We start from the raw sequence: 18,513 nt of genomic DNA on the forward strand, positions 1-18,513 counted from the left end.
ACAACCGTGGTTAAAAAAAGGGGGGGGAGGATCTTAATTTCCCGTATTTTGCCTTTATGCGTTCAGAATCTTGTATTTTTTTATATTTATATATATATATATATATATATATTTTGCGTGCTCTGAGGGGCTTTGAGAGGCAAGAGAAAATAAGAACCGGTGGGGGCGAGTTGATTAGCCCTGTGGAACTCCCCACCACAACTTACAACTACGATTGGTACAGAACTTCTGTTACTAAGCAGACGGTCATTCAGTACCTCGCATTTAATTTTACCGCCTTGTTTTTGTCGGGGTCGTTCCGCAAATCGGCTGCCGTTGTTAAGCGAATCACATGGGCGTTGATTTGGTTGCAAAGTGCGAGGAACCGGTCATAAACCCCTTTGGGGTAAGTTTGGGGACAAAAATCGGGGTGTGTGTGTGTCTCTTAGCTTCCTGCCTAAATTCACACACACACCCCTTAGAGCCAAGTTGGGGGGGCAGAGAAGAAAAAAACCAACCAGGTGTTTTTGTAGAAAAAAACCCCCAAGATTTATTCGGGAAAAAATGAAGAGATGTGGGAAGGTAATGGAGGAGAAGCAGGTTCAATCTTAATTCAGCAGATCTACGCCAGACTACGTTACAATCTCCGGTTAACGCAGGGTTTAGTCAAAACAGACCCCACTCCCCTTATTTCCCCCCCCCCTCTTGCAAAGAATTAATTTAATTCCAATGACTTCTGGATGAGGGAGGGGAGGGTTGGTTGAGCCCCCCCCCCACTCCTCCCCAAGCTCTAGGCTTCTCATTCTTCTGTAGGACGTTGCCAGAGGTACGTCTGGATCGAGTCGGCCGTAGCGATGGTCTCGATGTAGCCCACCCCGGGATCCGAGATACTGAAAGCGATATCGTCGGGAGATCTGAAAAGGAAAGGATAGATCACCGTGAGGAGGAACGGAGGTCTCGAGAAAACAAGGGTCGGAGGTCTTCTAGCCCTGCTCAGAATACAGAATAATGGAATTGGAAGGGACCTTGAAGGTCTTCTAGTCTGACCCCCTACTCAAGCAGAATGCCGGAGTTTGGAAGGGACCTCAAGAGGTCTTTTAGTCCAACCCCATTTAGAATACAGGATAACAAGAGTTGGAAGGGACCTCGGAGGTCTTCTAGTCTGACCCCCTGCTCAAGCAGAATGACGGAGTTTGGAAGGGACCTCAGAGATCTTTTAGTCCAACCCCATTTAGAATACAGGATAACACAGTTGGAAGGGATCTTGAAGGTCTTCTAGTCTGACCCCCTGCTCAAGCAGAATGCCGGAGTTTGGAAGGGACCTCAGAGGTCTTTTAGTCCAACCCCATTTAGAATACAGGATAACAAGAGTTGGAAGGGACCTTGAAGGTCTTCTAGTCTGACCCCCTGCTCAAGCAGAATGCCGGAGTTTGGAAGGGACCTCAGAGATCTTTTAGTCCAACCCCATTTAGAATACAGGATAACAAGAGTTGGAAGGGACCTTGAAGGTCTTCTAGCCTGACCCCCTGCTCAAGCAGAATGCCGGAGTTTGGAAGGGACCTCAGAGATCTTTTAGTCCAACCCCATTTAGAATACAGGATAACCAGAGTTGGAAGGGACCTCGGAGGTCTTCTAGCCTGACCCCCCTGCTCAGAATACAGAATAACGGGAGTTGGAAGGGACCTCAGAGGTCTTCTAGTCTGACCCCCCCTGCTCAAGCAGAATAACACAACATTCCTTGGACACACAAAGAATTTGTCTTGGTGCATATGCTCTCAGTGTACACAAAAGAAAAGATACCTTCAACAAGGTACATGAAGAGAAAGAGAAAGAGGAGGAAGAAGAGGAAGAAAAGGGGAAGGAAGAGGAGGAGGAGGGGACGAAGGGGAAGGAGTTGAAGGAGAAACTGGAAGAGGAGGTGGAGGGCTATGGGGCCCTTAATGCTCTCTGAGCTTGGTGGTGTTCTTGCAAACGTTTCAATACCCAACTAGGTCACATCATCAGTACTAGAAGGAAGTGGGGTTTGCAGAAAGGAGGAGGAGGACTAAGGGGTCTTTGGTGCTCTCTGAGCGTGGTGGTTTTCTCGCAGAAGTTTCATGACCCAAACTAGCTTGACATCATCCGGGTTAGGGTTAGGCACCAGCACTGATGATGTTACCTAGAAAGGTCGCGAAACGTTCGCGAGAAAACCACGAAGCTCACAAAAGCACCCCGAAGACAGTTCTGCCCTGAGCTACGAATATTCTCCTTCTCTTTGCCTGCCCTTCAGTTTTGAGGGTATATACAGCGCCCACCGCAAACGCCCCTTGCACCGTTTGATGGCACCGTGACCCGCCACTCACCTGTTCAAGACCACCACGGCTGCCGAGCCATCTGGACGCAGGAATGCAGAGAATTCCAGATTACATGAGCTGCTTTTCTGGATTTCGATCCGTTGAGTCCCCTCCGGGAGGAATTTACTATGCGGGGGCAGGGAAAAAGAGGCACAGATGTGGGCGTTCCCCCCACCCCAAAATCATATGTAAAGCACAACAAAACCATATAAACATAAACATAAAAATAGAAGTAGAATATAGGCACGGAAATAAGCAGGGAATCCTCGACTTGCGACCACAAACGGCTGTTTCCTAATGATTGTTGTTGAGTTTTGTCCTGTTTTATGACATTTCTTGCCACTCAACAAGTGTCTCGTTTAGCAATCTAGATCTCAGCTGTGGTTGTATGTCAAAGACTGCCTTTACAGAAATATAGAAGTATACAACTATAGACAAGACAGAAATAGAGAAGTAAAGAAATAGAGAAATAGAGAGTCTATGGAAAATATATAGAAGTATAGAAATATGCAAATGGCAGTATAGAAATATAGAGAAATAAAAATACAGAAATAGAGAAGCAAAGAAATAGATTTAGAGTATATATAGAGATATAGTATAAAAATATACCAATAGAAGTATAGAAATATAGAGAAATAGAAATGCAGAAATAGAGAAGCAAGAAATAGATTTAGAATATATATAGAGATATAGTATACAAATATACCAATAGAAGTATAGAAATATAGAGAAATAGAAATGCAGAAATAGAGAAGCAAAGAAATAGATTTAGAGTATATATAGAGATATAGTATAAAAATATACCAATAGAAGTATAGAAATATAGAGAATTAGAAATACAGAAATAGAAGTGTATATACCAATAGGATAGAAATGTAAAAAAACTAGAAATAAAGACGTAAAGAAATAGAGGGTATTTAGAGAGTATATAGAAGCATAGAAATGTAGAAAAATAGAAATACAGAAAGAGAAGAAATAGAGAAATATATAGAAGTATAGAAAAATACCAACAGAAATATAGAAATGTTAAAATATAGAAATAGAGAAGTAAAGAAACAGAGAAAAAGAGGGCATATTTGCCATATAGAGAGTATAGAAAAGTATAGAAATATACAAATGATGTACAGAAATATAGAGAAATAGAAATACAAAAATAGAGAAGAAATAGAGAAATAGAGAGTTCATAGAAGTAAAGAAATTGAGAAATATAGAGAGTATATAGAAATATGGAGAAATAGATACACAGAAATAGAGATGTAAACAAATAGAGAAATATCGAGAATATAGAATTATAGAAATGTAAAAAAAATAGAACTAGAGAAGTAAAGAAATTGAGAAATACAGAGAGTATAGAGAAATATAGAAATATGGAGAAATAGAAATAGAGAAATAGAGATGTAAACAAATAGAGAAACAGAGAATACAGAATTATAGAAATGTAAAAATAATAGAGAAGTAAAGAAATAGAGAAATATAGAGAATAAAGAATTATAGAAATGTAAAAAAAAGAAGAAATAGAGGAGTAGAGAAATATAGAATATAGAAGCATAGAAATATACAAATGATGTACAGAAATATAGAGAAATAGAAATACAAAAATAGAGAATGGAGCAATATAGAGTACATAGAAGTATAGAAATTTACAAACAGCAATAGGGAAATAAAGAGTCTATAGAGAAGAATATAAATGCACAAATAGAAACAAGACAAACAGACACTTCCAGGCAGGAGCTGAGCTCACCTGAAGTGAGCCATGTGGTAGAACATGGGCTGTTTGTAAAAGACGTCCTTCTCCTTATCTACAATCACCGGACTGTCCACGTAGTTCTTGCTCCAGTTGGGCCCCCCTTCCATGTCCAAAACGAGGTTCCAGTCCGTCCAGCCGGTGACGTAATTGTTGAGATTCTGCGGAGGAAAGTGGAAAGGAGAAGGCGTCTCTCTCTCTCTTGCCTTCCTCTTAGCCCCAGCCAACCCAGACTCCGACGACGGTCCCCGCCCTACCGTCAGGATACTGTGGCTGTACTTGCTGCCCCGATCCCAGCCGCCCAGCACCACACGGGGCTCCCAGAAATAGGACCCGGTCGAGGCCTCGGTGGAGATGAGATAATAGTTGGGGAAGAGGTGATGGGTGATGGACAGCGTCAGGTCGATGGGTGCCAAGAAGTCCAGGTACCAGTGGATGCCGATCCCGTTGATGTATTGGGTAGCCTTGGGGTCTTTGAGGACCTGGAGAAATAATCCAAACCAACCCAAGGGCTTTATATATACATATATATATATATCAACCCCTCCAATCCATACATACAGCAGACAGACACGACCACAAACACGAAGCCAAATCCCCCTGCAACTCAGACTAATCTGAGCACAACCAAACCCCCACCCAAACAGGACACACCCCCAGCCAATCAGAGCACAAAAAAAACTTCCATCCAATCAGAGCACAGCCAAGCTCCCACCCAATCAGTTCAAACCCCCACTAGCAGTTAAAAAGGAAGAAACAGCTGCAATCACACATTGCTCCCAGAAGCACGAAGCTGAAGCCTGAAGATGACGAATGAGACTTCGTCGAAACGTCGCCAAGACACTTCTAATTTTACGCAGGAGAAAACCCGAATAACCAAAGACCTACATACAAACACCCGCGAAAACCTCAGAAAACATATATATATATATATATTCTCTCTGGTGTGGCACGCGAGATAGATAGGCGGATGGCAAGCCCTTAGGTTGGCTAGCAAGAAATTCCAGAATTTCCGAGAAGGTTTATGGGAAAGGAAGTTAGGAAGTTAGTTTTTCTGTGGGTGCTCTCCAGTGGTTTGGTGAGCCAACTAGGGAAGATAATCAGGGCTAGAATGGAGGAGGAGGAGGAGGAGGAGGAGGAGGAGGAGGAGGAGGAGGAGGAGGAGGAGGAGGAGGAGGACTGTGGGATCCTTGGTGCTCTCTGAGCTGGGTGGTTTTCTTGCAGACGTTTCAAGACCCAACTAGGTAACATCATCAGTGCCAGAAGGGAGAAGGGTTTGTAGAGAGGAGGAGGGTCCTTCGTATAACATCAGGCACAGCTAACCTACGTAACGAGCGCCACAACTTACGATCTTAAATCCCTGCTCCATTAACATCCGTAAGCTGAGGACTGCCTATATTATAATTAAAACTTTGGTAGCGCCGAAAACTCCGAACGCATTTTTTTCCCTTCTTCTTCCCCTTTTAGAAAAACTCGGCTAAAATTCAGCCCGTGGGGGCGGCGGTGGCCAGCTTACCACTTCGGCCCAGTAAGGGAGCATCACCCTCTGGTCATCCAAAATGATCAGCTCAATGCCCTTGTAGCTGCTGTTGGCCAAAGCCGGCCCCAGATCTTCCGCGATAAAATCCCGCTGGTGTTCGGGTGAAAATCCAAGGCATTGGAAAGGGTAGAAGATAATGTCCCCGGCCGTTGGCTCGTTGCCAGCCGTTATGGCCCAGAAAGTCAGATTATACTTGGCGTATTCGTCCAGGAATCTGTATTTGAGGAAGAGAAAAGGGGGTGTGTGGTGTGAGAGGCTGCCCCAAAGAAGAGGTTGGGGGGGGGGGTCCGCCTCTTCTCCAAAGCACCTGAGGGCAGGACGAGAAGCAACGGGTGGAAAACTAATCAAGGAGAGAAGCAACCTGGAATGGATTTCCTGGCAGTGAGGACAATTAACCGGTGGAACAACTTGCCACTAGAAGTTGTGAGTGCTTTTAAGGAGATTTTTAACGGGATACGGTCTCCTGCTCCTTTCTTCCATCCGTTCTTCCTTCCTTCCTTCTCGTTACCAGGTTTTTAATTTGAAATATTTCCTTTCTCTTCTTTTCCTCTTCTTTCCTTCCTCTGCCTGTCTCCCTTCCCTTCCTCCCTCTTCTATTTTCCTTCCTTCCCACCTCCCTCCCTTCTTTCCTTTCCTTCCTTCCTTTCTTCCTTCCTTCCTCCCTCTTTTCCTTCCTTCCTTCTCTCCCTCCCTCTTTCTCCTCCCACCCTTCCTCTCTTCCATCACTCCTCCTTCCTTCCCTCTCTCCCTCCCTCTTTTTCCTCCCTCCCTCCTTCCCTTTCTTCCATCTTCCTCCCTCCCTTCTTTCCTTCCTTCCTCCATCTTTTCCTTCCTTCCTTTCTTCCTTCCCTCCCTCTTTCTCCTCCCTCTCTTTCTCCTCCCTCCTCCTTCCTTCCTTCCTTCCCTCTCTCCTCCCTCCTCCCTCTTTTCCTTCCTCTCTTCCATCACCTCCCTCCTTCCCTTTCTTCCATCTTCCTCCCTCCCTTCTTTCCTTCCTTCCTGAGCAGGGGGGGCTAGACTAGAAGACCTCTAGAAGGTCCCCTTCCAGCTCTATTCTGATAGATATTCCTCCCAGGTATTTCTGTTTCTGGTCTCAAACTGACACCCGCCTTACCTGATAAAATAGTTTGCCCAGGTCTTGTGATATCGGTCACCCGGTTGGCCCTTGAGAGTGCCCCGGCCGGTCATGGCACCGTTGGTTTTCATCCACACGGGCGATGTCCAAGGACTGGCGTAGAGCGACAGGGGTCGGGGTGCGACAGCCTGGGCTTCTTGCAAGATTGGGATCTGAGGTGCGGCGAGACAGAGCGTGGTTTTTACCTGTGCGTTAAACTGAAAACCACATCGAACGCAACACAGCCAGGGGTGGGCTTCAAAAATGTTAGCAAGGGTTTCTCTGCCTGGTTGCTGGGTGGGCGTGGCCATGGTGGGCGTGGCCTAGTCAGCCTCCTGCACCATGGCAGGAGGGGGCGTTTTTGCCCTCCCCAGGCTCCGGAGGCTTTTCTTGAGCCTCCGGGAGGGTGAAAACCGCCTCCCCAGGCTCTGGAGGCCCTCTGGAGGCCCGTTTCCAGCCTTCTGGTAAGCCTGTTTTCTGCCCTCCCCGAGCCTCCACGCATGCCTTGCACTTACCTGCATCCAAAAAGGCTGCGTGGGGATTCCTGGGAGGGGTGGGGCTCAGTGGGCAGGGCCAGCCAGGAGTGGGATTTAGGGGTTTTCCGAACTGCATAGAATCTTAGCTAGAGGTTCGCCCGAACCCCCAGCAGCCCAGCCCTGAACACAGCACTTAAACAAAATGGTTCGGTTGAGATTTGGCCTATGTGGAACCGAATGGGGCAGATTGTAAGGGCGATACCGAAATTAAGCCAAGATGTATGAACCTCTTTATGGAGTGGGGCGGTGGCTGAGAGGTGGATCCTCTCGCCTCGCAATCGGGAGGCTGTGAGTTCGATCCCAGCAAATGCCATCTCTGGCTGGCCCCAAAGTGGGGCGGGAATGGAGATTTTGCAGTACCCTTCCCCTGCCATGCCCACCAAGCCACGCCCACAGAACTGGTAGTAAAAAAAATTGGATTTCACCACTGATTTGATTGCTTATTTGTACCCTGTGACTATCATTAAGTGTTGTACCTTATCATTCTTGAAGAATGTATCTTTTCTTTTTATGTACACTGAGAGCTTATGCACCAAAGACAAATTCCTTGTGTGTCCAATCACACTTGGCCAATAAAAAAATTCTATTCTATTCTATTCTATTCTATTCTATTCTATTCTATTCTATTCTATTCCTATATTTCTCCTATATTATTTCTATATTTCATGTCTTCTATTCTTCTTTCTATTTGATGAATGTATGTTCTCTTTTATGTACACCAAGAGCTTACGCACCAAAGACAAATTCCTTGTGTGTCCAATCACACTTGGTCAATAAAAAAATTCTATTCTATTCTATTCTATTCTATTCTATTCTATTCTATTCTATTCTATTCTATTCTATTCTATTCTATTCTATTCTTCTATTCTATTCTATTCTGTTTCTATATTTGTCCTATATTATTTCTATATTTCATTTCTATATTTGATGAACGTATCTTTTCTTTTTATGTACACCGAGAGCTTATGCACCAAAGACAAATTCCTTGTGTGTCCAATCACACTTGCTCAATAAAAAAATTCTATTCTATTCTATTCTATTCTATTCTATTCTATTCTATTCTATTCCTATATTTCTCCTATATTATTTCTATATTTCATTTCTTCTATTCTTCTTTCTGTTTGATGAATGTATGTTCTCTTTTATGTACACCGAGAGCTTATGCACCAAAGACAATTCCTTGTGTGTCCAATCACACTTGGCCAACAAAGAATTCTATTTCTATTTCTCTTAAGGACAGAGCTGGACTGCGGAAGGTGTGTGTGTGTGTGTGAATATTCTTAAAATTCTGCCAATCACCGATGACCCCTCCCACCTTCATTTTGATATCTTCGTCCGTCAGGCTGAAATTCTTCAGGTCAAAATCATTTTCCACATCGGCGTAGGTGTACAGCCTCACCGAGAAGTCGCAGCTGGCCATGGGCACCCGGATCAAGGTATACTCAATGCCTGCGTTTGGAAACACAACAGATTTGCAGATGGGGTGGGTTAGCCTGCCTCTCCTCCAAATGGCTGGATTTCACGAAGGGGAGGATGGAAGCTGCAGTCCATTCAGCAGACGAGGGAATACGAGGGAAGGATTCATTCATTTAATGTTGGCTGCCTTTGGTCTATCGGGTGCACTTCAAGGTATTGGTCACCACCTTTAAAGCGCTCCATGGTTTAGGACCGGGCTATTTATGGGACCGCCTTCTGCCTTCTCGGACTTTTCGCCGCGAGCTGAAGACGTACCTATTCTTCCGAGCAGGACTGGCTTGATAGGGGTTTTTAATTCGTTTTTAAATGGGGTTATTTTATATTATGTATTTTATATCTAAATTTAGGCCACATTGAATTAAGTTTTTTAAATAGTTTTTATTGTAATATATTGTATTGTTTTTACTTGGCTGTTCACCGCCCTGAGTCCTTCGGGAGAAGGGCGGTATAAAAATTAAATTATTATTATTATTATTATTATTATTATTATTATTATTATTATTATTATTATTATTATTATTATTATTTCATTTGCCTCCCACCGACCCGTGCGGTCTCACAGAGAGGGACTCCTCAGGGTGCCGTCTGCCAAGCAATGTCGGCTGGCGACCCCCCCAGGGGAAGGGCCTTCTCTGTGGGGGCTCCTACCCTCTGGAACGAACTTCCCCCGGGACTTCGTCAACTTCCTGACCTTCGGACCTTTCGCCGCGAGACGTACCTATTTCTTCGCGCAGGACTGGCATAGGATTTTAGAATTTTAATATTTTATTATTGGGGTTGTAAATTTTAATTGGGCTTTATTGTTTTATATGTATCTTAAATTGGGCCATATTCGATAGGTTTTTTAAATTACTGTTTTATTGTATTTATTATTGTGGTTTTATTTGGCTGTGAACCGCCCTGAGTCCTTTGGGAGAAGGGCGGTATAAAAATTTGATTAAATAAAAATAAATAAATAAAATAAATACATAATAAATGTGGAGAAAAGCAAAGTTTTACACCTGGGCAGGAAGAAAAAAAAAAAAAAGCAAAGGTACCAGAACAGATTACACGGAGGAAAACAAGGAGTGGGTTACAGGATCAAAAGCACGTAAAGTATTAGTACCATTTTATAAAGCCTTAGTAAAAGCCACACCTGGAATATCGCATCCCGTTTTGGTCACCGCACGACAAAAAAAGATGCCTGACCTTCGAACCTTTCGCCGCGAGCTGAAAACATATTTGTTCATTCGTGCAGGACTGGCATAGGATTTTAGATTTTATAGTTTTAATTTTAAAGGGGTTTTATTGTTTTAAATTTATTTTAATTAGAGCCAAATTGAATAAGTTTTTAAACAGTATTTTATCTTGTATTTATATTGCTGCTTGTTTTTATCTGGCTGTAAACCGCCCTGAGTCCCTAGGGAGAAGGGCGGTATAAAAATCTAATTAAATAAATAAATAAATAAATAAATAAATGGGAAAAAGTGCCGAGAAGAGCAACTAAGCATGATCAAAGGCCTCTGGTGGCTCAGACTGGTAAGACAGCCTGTTATTAAACACAGCTGCTTGCAATTACTGCAGGTTCAAGTCCCACCAGGCCCAAGGTTGACTCAGCCTTCCATCCTTTATAAGGTAGGTAAAATGAGGACCCAGATTGTTGGGGGCAATAAGTTGACTTTGTATATAATATGCAAATGAATGAAGACGATTGCTTAAAACAGTGTAAGCCGCCCTGAGTCTTCGGAGAAGGGCGGGATATAAATGCAAATAAATAAAATAAAATAAAATAAAATAAAAGGCCTGGAGACCTAAAACTTACAAAGAACGGTTGCAGGATTTGGGGTCTGGCTAGTCTAAAGAAAAGAAGGACTAGAGGGGGATAGCATGATAGCAGGATTCCAGTATTTGAGGGGCTGCCCCAAAGAAGATTTGCGGGCGGGGGTGTCAACCTATTCTCCAAAGACAAGAAACTTAACGGATGGAAACTAATCAAGGAGAGAAGCAACCTCAAATTAAAGAGAAACTGAGGGGAATGAACCAGTGGAACAGCTTGCCACCAGAAGCTGTGGGTGCTTCATCGCTGGAAGTTTTTAAGAAGAGACTGGGCAGTCACTTGTCTGAAATGGTATAGGATCTCCTGCTTGAGCGGGGGGGGGGGTTGGACTAGAAGACCTCCGAGATCCCTTTCAGCTCTGTTCTGATTGATTGATTTCAACACCTTGGACAATGCCTCTACATTTAGCCAACAGGGATTTGGCTTGGTTTCAGGACCACGGCCAGCAACTTCCTCCAGGTAGTCCTTGATTGGAAACGAATAGATTAACACTAGCAATTAAAGAGAAAGAATGAACGGATTATTGTATGATATGGGAAGTATTTTACCAAGGGTTAGAGAATAACAAAGGAAATTGGCAATAAAGGCAGAAGACAAGAAGAAGAATAGAAAACACATTAAGATAGAGAGGAGAATAAAAAGGCAATTGATAACATGGGTATTGTCAGGAAATTGATATTTGCCTAACTAGTTAGCCAGGCAATATATAACTTGGTATGTTTGTAGAAAGGCATGATATTGCTTTAAGGCTGTGCTGCATCATTGCAAGCATCCTGATTGGTTGAGCTCTGTAGCCAATGTATAAAAGGACTCCTAAATTATGGCTTGTGGGGAATCTACAGGGACGCTACAGCATTGTCACCTGATGTCATTCTGCAACTGTATATTTGAGCTTTATGATCGTTGCTTGATCATGGCTAGTTACCGATTCCTCAAGATACTGACTGTTGTGTATTGAACTGAACTCAACTGAAAGAAGACCTTGTTTGTTGTATGTTGGTAAGAAGACTGGCTTTATATGTGTATGACCTGGAATTGTTTTTGGACTATGACTTTGCCTTTTCCTAAAAGTAAAGTAATATCAAACCCCAGTTTGTCTGTATAGTAACTGTTATTGTATACAACCAGTCTCAGTCGTTTTCATGCGTAGGGTACTCTGCTCAATAGTCCACAACCTTGGTTGTGAACCCAGATTACCCTTAACAGGTATAATGAGAATAACCACCTTTAATGTTATTATTGTATTTATATTAGAAGATACGTTATGAAGGAAATGAAGAGTTACACAAGGTATAATCGTTCAGTGTATATAATTTGGGGAAGGATGTTGCACAGAAATATTTTTACCCACTGCTAAAGGAGGGATGAAATGTTTATACTTTTTTAAAATGGAAAATAAATAATATTTTTTAAAAAAAAAAACCATTACCACAGCACTGAAAAACCCACCTTAGACATAAGTCCCAACATAAAAGGTCATAAGTTCACCTAACTGTCTTGCTTGGCAATAGATACCAATTGCGGTCATAAGTTGAGGACTTAGCTGTAGACTTTGTGTCTCGACGCCGGCTTGACGAAAAGGGACAACCTACTGGGAATTGACGGCGACACCAAGAAACTCCCTTTGGCTGCTGCCCTGCCCACACAAAATGCTTAAATAACATTATTTAAACTGGGATTATGCAAGGAACTGCTGAATCCAAGGCATGAATGCATAATAACAAAAAAAAAAAACGAACAACCCAGCTATTCCTGCAGTAAATCGGGCGGCCCACCCATTTAATTAATAAATATATAAGCAAGCGAGTAAATAAAATTGACCTTCGCTGGAGAAATAAGATTTGAGCAGGTTTCTCTGACTTCTGGGGGACAAATTCAGGATATTAATAGCAGCCGAATCGGTGAGGGCTCCCCCAAAACCTTTGATCTTTTGATACTTCTGCAATGTCTTCAGTTTCAAAACCAGTTTATCTAGTCAAAGGAAGGAAAGAGAGGGAGGAATTAAAAAAAACAGCCACCACCACATGGAACATATTATCATTTACGGGGGATGTGCAGATCCACAAAACAATATTGGATAAAAATTAGAAAATGGTCGGAAGAGATCATTATGCAATCCATAGACTGGAAACCGGAGTTATTCTTACTGGGAATATTTACCACAAAATACACTAAAGAAACACAATACTTAACACTACACATAATAACGGCAACAAGGATAACATGCGCACAGAATCGGAAACAGAACAATATACCAAAAGAGGAAGAAATGATAAGAAAACTCTTGGAATGTGCAAAGATGGACAAATTAACAAAAGAGATCGAAGTAAACGAAATATTACTTAGTATGGAACAAACGGTACGATTGGTTGGGGAGTAGAAACAGTAAATAAGAACGTTTGGGAAAACGTCACAAAGCAGATAATGTCAGTAAAATAATATATAGTTGCAATATTATGTAAAGAACAGTTGGGGGAAAATGTAAATGAGAGGACACCGATTTGAAAAAAGAAAATATATGTTTTATGTTTGTGTTTGTTTTGTTTTTAAAGGCAAAATAACAATACAAATTATTATTTTTTAAAAAAAACACCCAGTTTTATAGAATGCTTACACATTCTCTCGCACGCCCACCTGGTTATTAAATTGTTCTTCCTTTTTTTTTTTAATGAGATTTGGATAACAGGCTTAACGTGTTTAGCAAATTGTTTCGGCACCAAAGCCGCCAGTCTCTGACTCCAGATTCAAACCAGATTATAAAACTAAACAGGTTTAGCGTTTTGCGGAGGTGGTTAAGAACCGAATTTGAATAGTGGGATGGGTAGTGTTTAAGTTCAATACATTTATCAATTCATAAATGGCCGGCTGGGATTCTCTATATAAGGAAATATGTATGAAATTTCTTTGGTATGAAAAGTTTTCCAAACATCCTCAAAATTGGCCCAAAATCATCCAGCTGGATTTCCGGTCTAAGGCAGAACTAGAACTCACCGTCTCCTGGTGATTGGCCCAAAGTCATCCAGCCTGCTTTCATGGCTTAGGTGGGACTAGAACTCACCGTCTCCTGGTGATTGGCCCAGAGTCATCTAACCAGCTTTCATATCTAAGGCGGGACTAGAACTCACCATCTCCTGGTGATTGGCCCAAAGTCATCCAGCCTGCTTTCATGGCTTAGGTGGGACTAGAACTCACCATCTCCTGGTGATTGGCCCAAAGTTACCCAGCTGGCTTTCATGGCTTAGGTGGGACTAGAACTCACTGCCTCCTGGTGATTGGCCCAAAGTTACCCAGCTGGCTTTCATGGCTTAGGTGGGACTAGAACTCACCGTCTCCTGGTGATTGGCCCAAAGTCACCCAGCTGGCTTTTGTGCTGAAGGCAGGACTAGAACTCACCGTCTCCTGGTTTCAAGCCTGATGCCTTAACCACTAGACCAAATTGGCTCTCAGTCGAGAACTGGGCATTGTGTCATCTAGGCCAACCTCGCAGGGTTCTTATGAGGATAGAAGGAAGGGAAGGCCTACTACATTTCACGTTGCTTGGGATTCCTTGGGGCAAAAGTATATTGCTGGGTCTAATCTGGACTCACCGTTCTTCGGAGGGTTATCCATCAGGAGGCCCTCACTGCGCTCCACGCGACCTCCGGCTTTATTGCTCTCGTATTTCACAAAAGACCCCAAATCAGGGAGAGTGACCGGCTCCAAAGTGTCACAGTAATCAGCCCCACATTCACAGACCAAAGAACCGTGGCCAAAATTTCTGGGAGAGCATGGCTGTCCACCTGGGAAAGAAAGGAAAGAAAGAAAGAAAGAAGGAAGGAAGGAAAAAGGAAGGAAGGGAAGGAAGGAAGGGAAGGAAGGAAGGAAGGAAGGAAGGAAGGAAGGAAGGAAAGAAAGAAAGAAAGAGAGGGGGGGAAGGAAAGGGAAAGAAGGAAGGAAGGCAAGAAAGGAGAAAGGAAAAAAGGAAGAAGGAAAAAGGAAGGAAGGAAAGAGAAAAAAGAAAGGAGAAAGGAGAAAGAAAATGAAGGAAGGAAGGAAGAAAAAGAAAAGAAAGAAAGAAAGAAAGAAAGAAAAGAGGTAGGGAGGGAGGAAAGAGAAAGAGAAAGGAGAAAGAAAATAAGGAAGGAAGGAAGGAAGGAAGGAAGGAAGGAAGGAAGGAAGGAAGGAAGGAAGGAAGGAAAGAAGAAAGAAGGAAAAAGGAAGGAAGGAAAAGAAGGAAGGAAGGAAAGAGAAAGGAGAAAGGAAAGAAAGAAGGAAGAAGGAAAAGGGAGGGAGGGAGGGAGAAAGGAAGGAAAGAGAAAGGAGAAAGGAGAAAGAAAATAAGGAAGGAAGGAAGAAGAAAGAAAGAAAGAAAGAAAGAAAGAAAGAAAGAAAGAAAGAAAGAAAGAAAGAAAGAAAGAAAAACTGGCTTGATAAATGTGAAGGAAACCAATCTTTAATAGTTTCTTAGACATTTTCTTAGGCTTCCGTTTTTCTGCTTCATTCTCACGATGTCAAGCAGAACTGGAACTCACCGTCTCCTGGCCATTGGCCCAAAGTCACCTAGCCAGCTTTCATGGCTAAGGCGGGACTAGAACCAGTAGTGGGTTGCAAATCCCATCGCTACCGATTCACTCGTGGGCGCACGCGACGATCCTGCACATGCACAGAAGCGTCCAGGCGGGTGGGCGGAGCCTCCCGCTACCACCACTACTGGTTCGCCCAATCCGGGGTGAACCGGTAGCAGCCCCGTCTCCTGGTGATTGGCTCAAAGTCGCCCAGCCAATTTTTCTCCCTAAACCAGGATTAGAACTCAGAGCCTCCTAGCGATCGGCCCCAAATCACCCAACCGGCTTCCATGCCTAGGGCAGGACTTGAACTCGCCACCACCTGCCTCCTAAACCTTCACCCCTAGACTAAGCAGCATTCATTTCCTAGGTTTTCCCTGCAGGAACATTAGCCAGGACGTTCTCTCGGCTGAAGACAGCTAGATTGCCTCTCAACATGGAGGCTCTCTTCCGGATTACTTAAAATCTCAGTCATTTGCGAAGTGAGAGTTTTCCCAACGCCCTTTTGAGTTGTAATCCCGGCTCTAGGGCACATTTTGCAAGGGAATGAATTGTGCAAAGCAAGGCAACACTCGGGACTTGCCGACACTTGATTTTACACACTTACCCATCGCAGAACAACTCAGCTGGAGAAGCCACAAAGAGACAAAGAAGATTTGAAGGGCCCCACGAGACATGGCTGCGGATCCCAGGACTTCTCGGTGCGATAAAAGCCGGGTCGTTAAAAGCAAAACAAACACCAGAAAGACGACACGTTAATTTATATTTCATTTTATTAACGGGGATTGGGCACGGCAAACACCTTCCTCGAAGCACATTCTCGGGGCACGAAGAACCCCCAAGGCAGAGCCCCCCCAAATTAAAAAAAACTCCCACCCACCTGCAACGTAAAAATAAAATTTAATGATAACATGGAAAGGAGAATATATATCTGCTGAACAAAACCCCGCTCTGGGGGCAGGAAGGGCATCCGGCCATTAAATGCTCTGCTAGCTCCATTCAGTTGCCCAGATTCTACCCTTCAAGGGATTATAGGGTCCTTAAATGATGATGGTGATGATTGACAGGAATATAATTAAAACCCCACGACCTCTTTGCATGGGATGGTGGTTTTATCCACGGGGATGGTCCGTTTTAGGACCAAGCCAGACACACACACACACACACACACACACACACACACACACACACACACCAAAAAAAACAAAAAAAAAATTTCCCCGAAATTAGAAAGCCAGCAGTTAAATTTACTCCTCTAAATTATGACGCTTTGGAGAGGAATTCAAGATGCTAGCCATCTTTGAGGCATGTTGAGTGCCAGAAGAAAGCGCCTGGCCAGCCAAATCAGCACTTCAGTCTCTTTTATTTAATCAGCTAGGTTTCTTCCAAATGGCTTTCAGTTCCCCGGGGGGGGGGGGGGGGAGAGGAATTCCAATCTGGGACAGTCTAGCTTTCCCCTAAAGATGAAATAAGATGCTAGTCCTCCAGATTCCAAGCCCGAGAAGGATCGTCCGATCTCTCGAGATCCCCAGCAAGGTTTCCCCCCCCACCCGCGCTCCTTAAAAAGCATCAGACCCTGACATGTTCAGCCGGCCAAGAGCAGCTGCTCACTCTTAGCCCCTTGAGATTCCAAGATTCTAATCCTCATGGAGGAGGAGGAGGAGGAGGAGGAGGAGGAGGAGGAGGAGGAGGAGAAGAAGAAGAAGAAGAAGAAGAAGAAGAAGAAGAAGAAGAAGAAGAAGAAGAAGAAGAAGAAGAAGAAGAAGAAGAAGAAGAAATAATAATAATAATATGAAAACTAGACAGAGGAGGAAGAAGAAGAAGAAGAAGAAGAAGAAGAAGAAGAAGAAGAAGAAGAAGAAGAAGAAGAAGAAGAAGAAGAAGAAGAAGAAGAAGAAGAAGAAGAAGAAGAAGAAGAAGAAGAAGAAGAAGAAGAAGAAGAAGAAGAAGAAATAATAATAATAATAATATGAAAACTAGACAGAGGAGGAGGAGGAAGAAGAAGAAGAAGAAGAAGAAGAAGAAGAAGAAGAAGAAGAAGAAGAAGAAGAAGAAGAAGAAGAAGAAGAAGAAGAAGAAGAAGAAGAAGGGAGCCAGATCAAAGAAAAGCACCTGCTTTAATCACTCCAATTAAGCAGCCAATGTTCCGAAGAGTAATAGTTTAATTCAGACTCTTAATTGAACATGGCCTGCTTAATTGGAGAAATTAAACCGAGTTCAGGTCCGATGTTAACAGCTTTCCGCAGCAAACGGCTTTTATTGGGGGGGGGAGGGGGAGGCTGGCTGTACCCCCAAGAACCCCAACTGAAAGGAAGCCAAAGTATTGTAAGCCGGCGGCGAGAGAGAGAGCCCCAAACCTGCTCTTCGTCGTCTACGCAAGGGGTAGACTGCTCCTGAACAGGGAGGTTCCGCAGATGCTAGCAGTTACAGTACGGAAGGGAAGGGAGGGGGGAAAAAATGGGGAGGGGGAGATTTCCAACCCACCCACAACCCTTTCTCCGGCACACTCACCTCTCTCGCCCCAGCTCTCCAAAAAAATGGGGGGCACCTCTTCTATTCAGGACAGCATCCAAAGCCTGATGTCTTACGTCTGCACACCGCAGCCAACATCTGCCGTAAGATCACGGCAAGCTGGCTCAACAGGAAAATCGCCTTTCTTCCCTCCCCCCTCCCCGCCCTCCCTCCCTCCCTTCAGGGTTGAATCCCTTATTTCTTTGGGAATCAGGCAGCTGGATTTTGCAACGGCGAGGCGTCACACCCAAGGTTGAGAAAACCAGAAAAGCCATCCAGACGGTCCACAGAGAGAGAGAGAGAGAGAGAAAGAAAGAAACGCTGATAATCAACTTAAAAAGTTTTATGCAAAGCAAAGTTCCAACTTTGGAGATGGATTTGCAATTCAAAATAGATAAGAATCTGTCGGGGGGGAGGCGGGGGGAAATCAAGCTGGGTCTGGGCCGCTCGGCCTAACATTCCCGCTAACATTAAAAAAAGCAAGTTTCTAGTCCCTCTTGTTGGGGAAAGGACAGACAAAGGGTGGTGGAATACTCTCTGAGGTCTTTTATTCAGAAAGAAAAAAAGTTAACACTTGGCAGATTCTTTCGGGCGGATTTGAGTGGGAAAGTGAGCGTGGCTTCGAAACCCGTTGAGGGCAACCGTCCTCCGTCTTTTGCCATTTGGACCGGGGCACGTTTTAAATTTGCCAAAATTTTAATAACGTAAGGCACGAATGCCAGCATTTTCCGCGGCATCCCGCAGAAAATTAGCGTGAAAACAACACAGGCTAATTTTAGATTATGCAAAAAATAGATTATTTCATTCATGGAGGGTTTTTCTGGGAGGGTTTTTTCCCCCCCAATTTTTGCAATTTTAGGATTGGTGGATTGCAATTCCCAGAATTCCCCCAGCAGCCGGCACAGCTGACAAAGTTGCCA

General features: G+C 43.6%; 1 protein-coding gene across 1 annotated transcript; it reads right to left on the reverse strand.

The window, feature by feature from the left end:
* Positions 1-657: 657 nt before the first annotated feature.
* On the reverse strand, positions 658-17,707 carry LOC131186803 (lysosomal acid glucosylceramidase-like). Its single transcript, XM_058160729.1, has 11 exons — positions 17,594-17,707; positions 15,690-15,776; positions 14,126-14,317; positions 12,360-12,509; positions 8,562-8,695; positions 6,711-6,883; positions 5,573-5,810; positions 4,314-4,538; positions 4,054-4,217; positions 2,322-2,438; positions 658-893 (listed from the first exon to the last, which is right to left on the reverse strand). Exons 2-11 carry the CDS (start codon positions 15,757-15,759, stop codon positions 779-781), a joined length of 1,578 nt encoding a protein of 525 aa, XP_058016712.1. The 5' UTR covers positions 15,760-15,776; positions 17,594-17,707; the 3' UTR covers positions 658-778.
* Positions 17,708-18,513: the final 806 nt, after the last annotated feature.

Source organism: Ahaetulla prasina, chromosome 17 (genome assembly GCF_028640845.1).
Source record: "Ahaetulla prasina isolate Xishuangbanna chromosome 17, ASM2864084v1, whole genome shotgun sequence".
Classification (NCBI taxonomy): domain Eukaryota; kingdom Metazoa; phylum Chordata; class Lepidosauria; order Squamata; family Colubridae; genus Ahaetulla; species Ahaetulla prasina.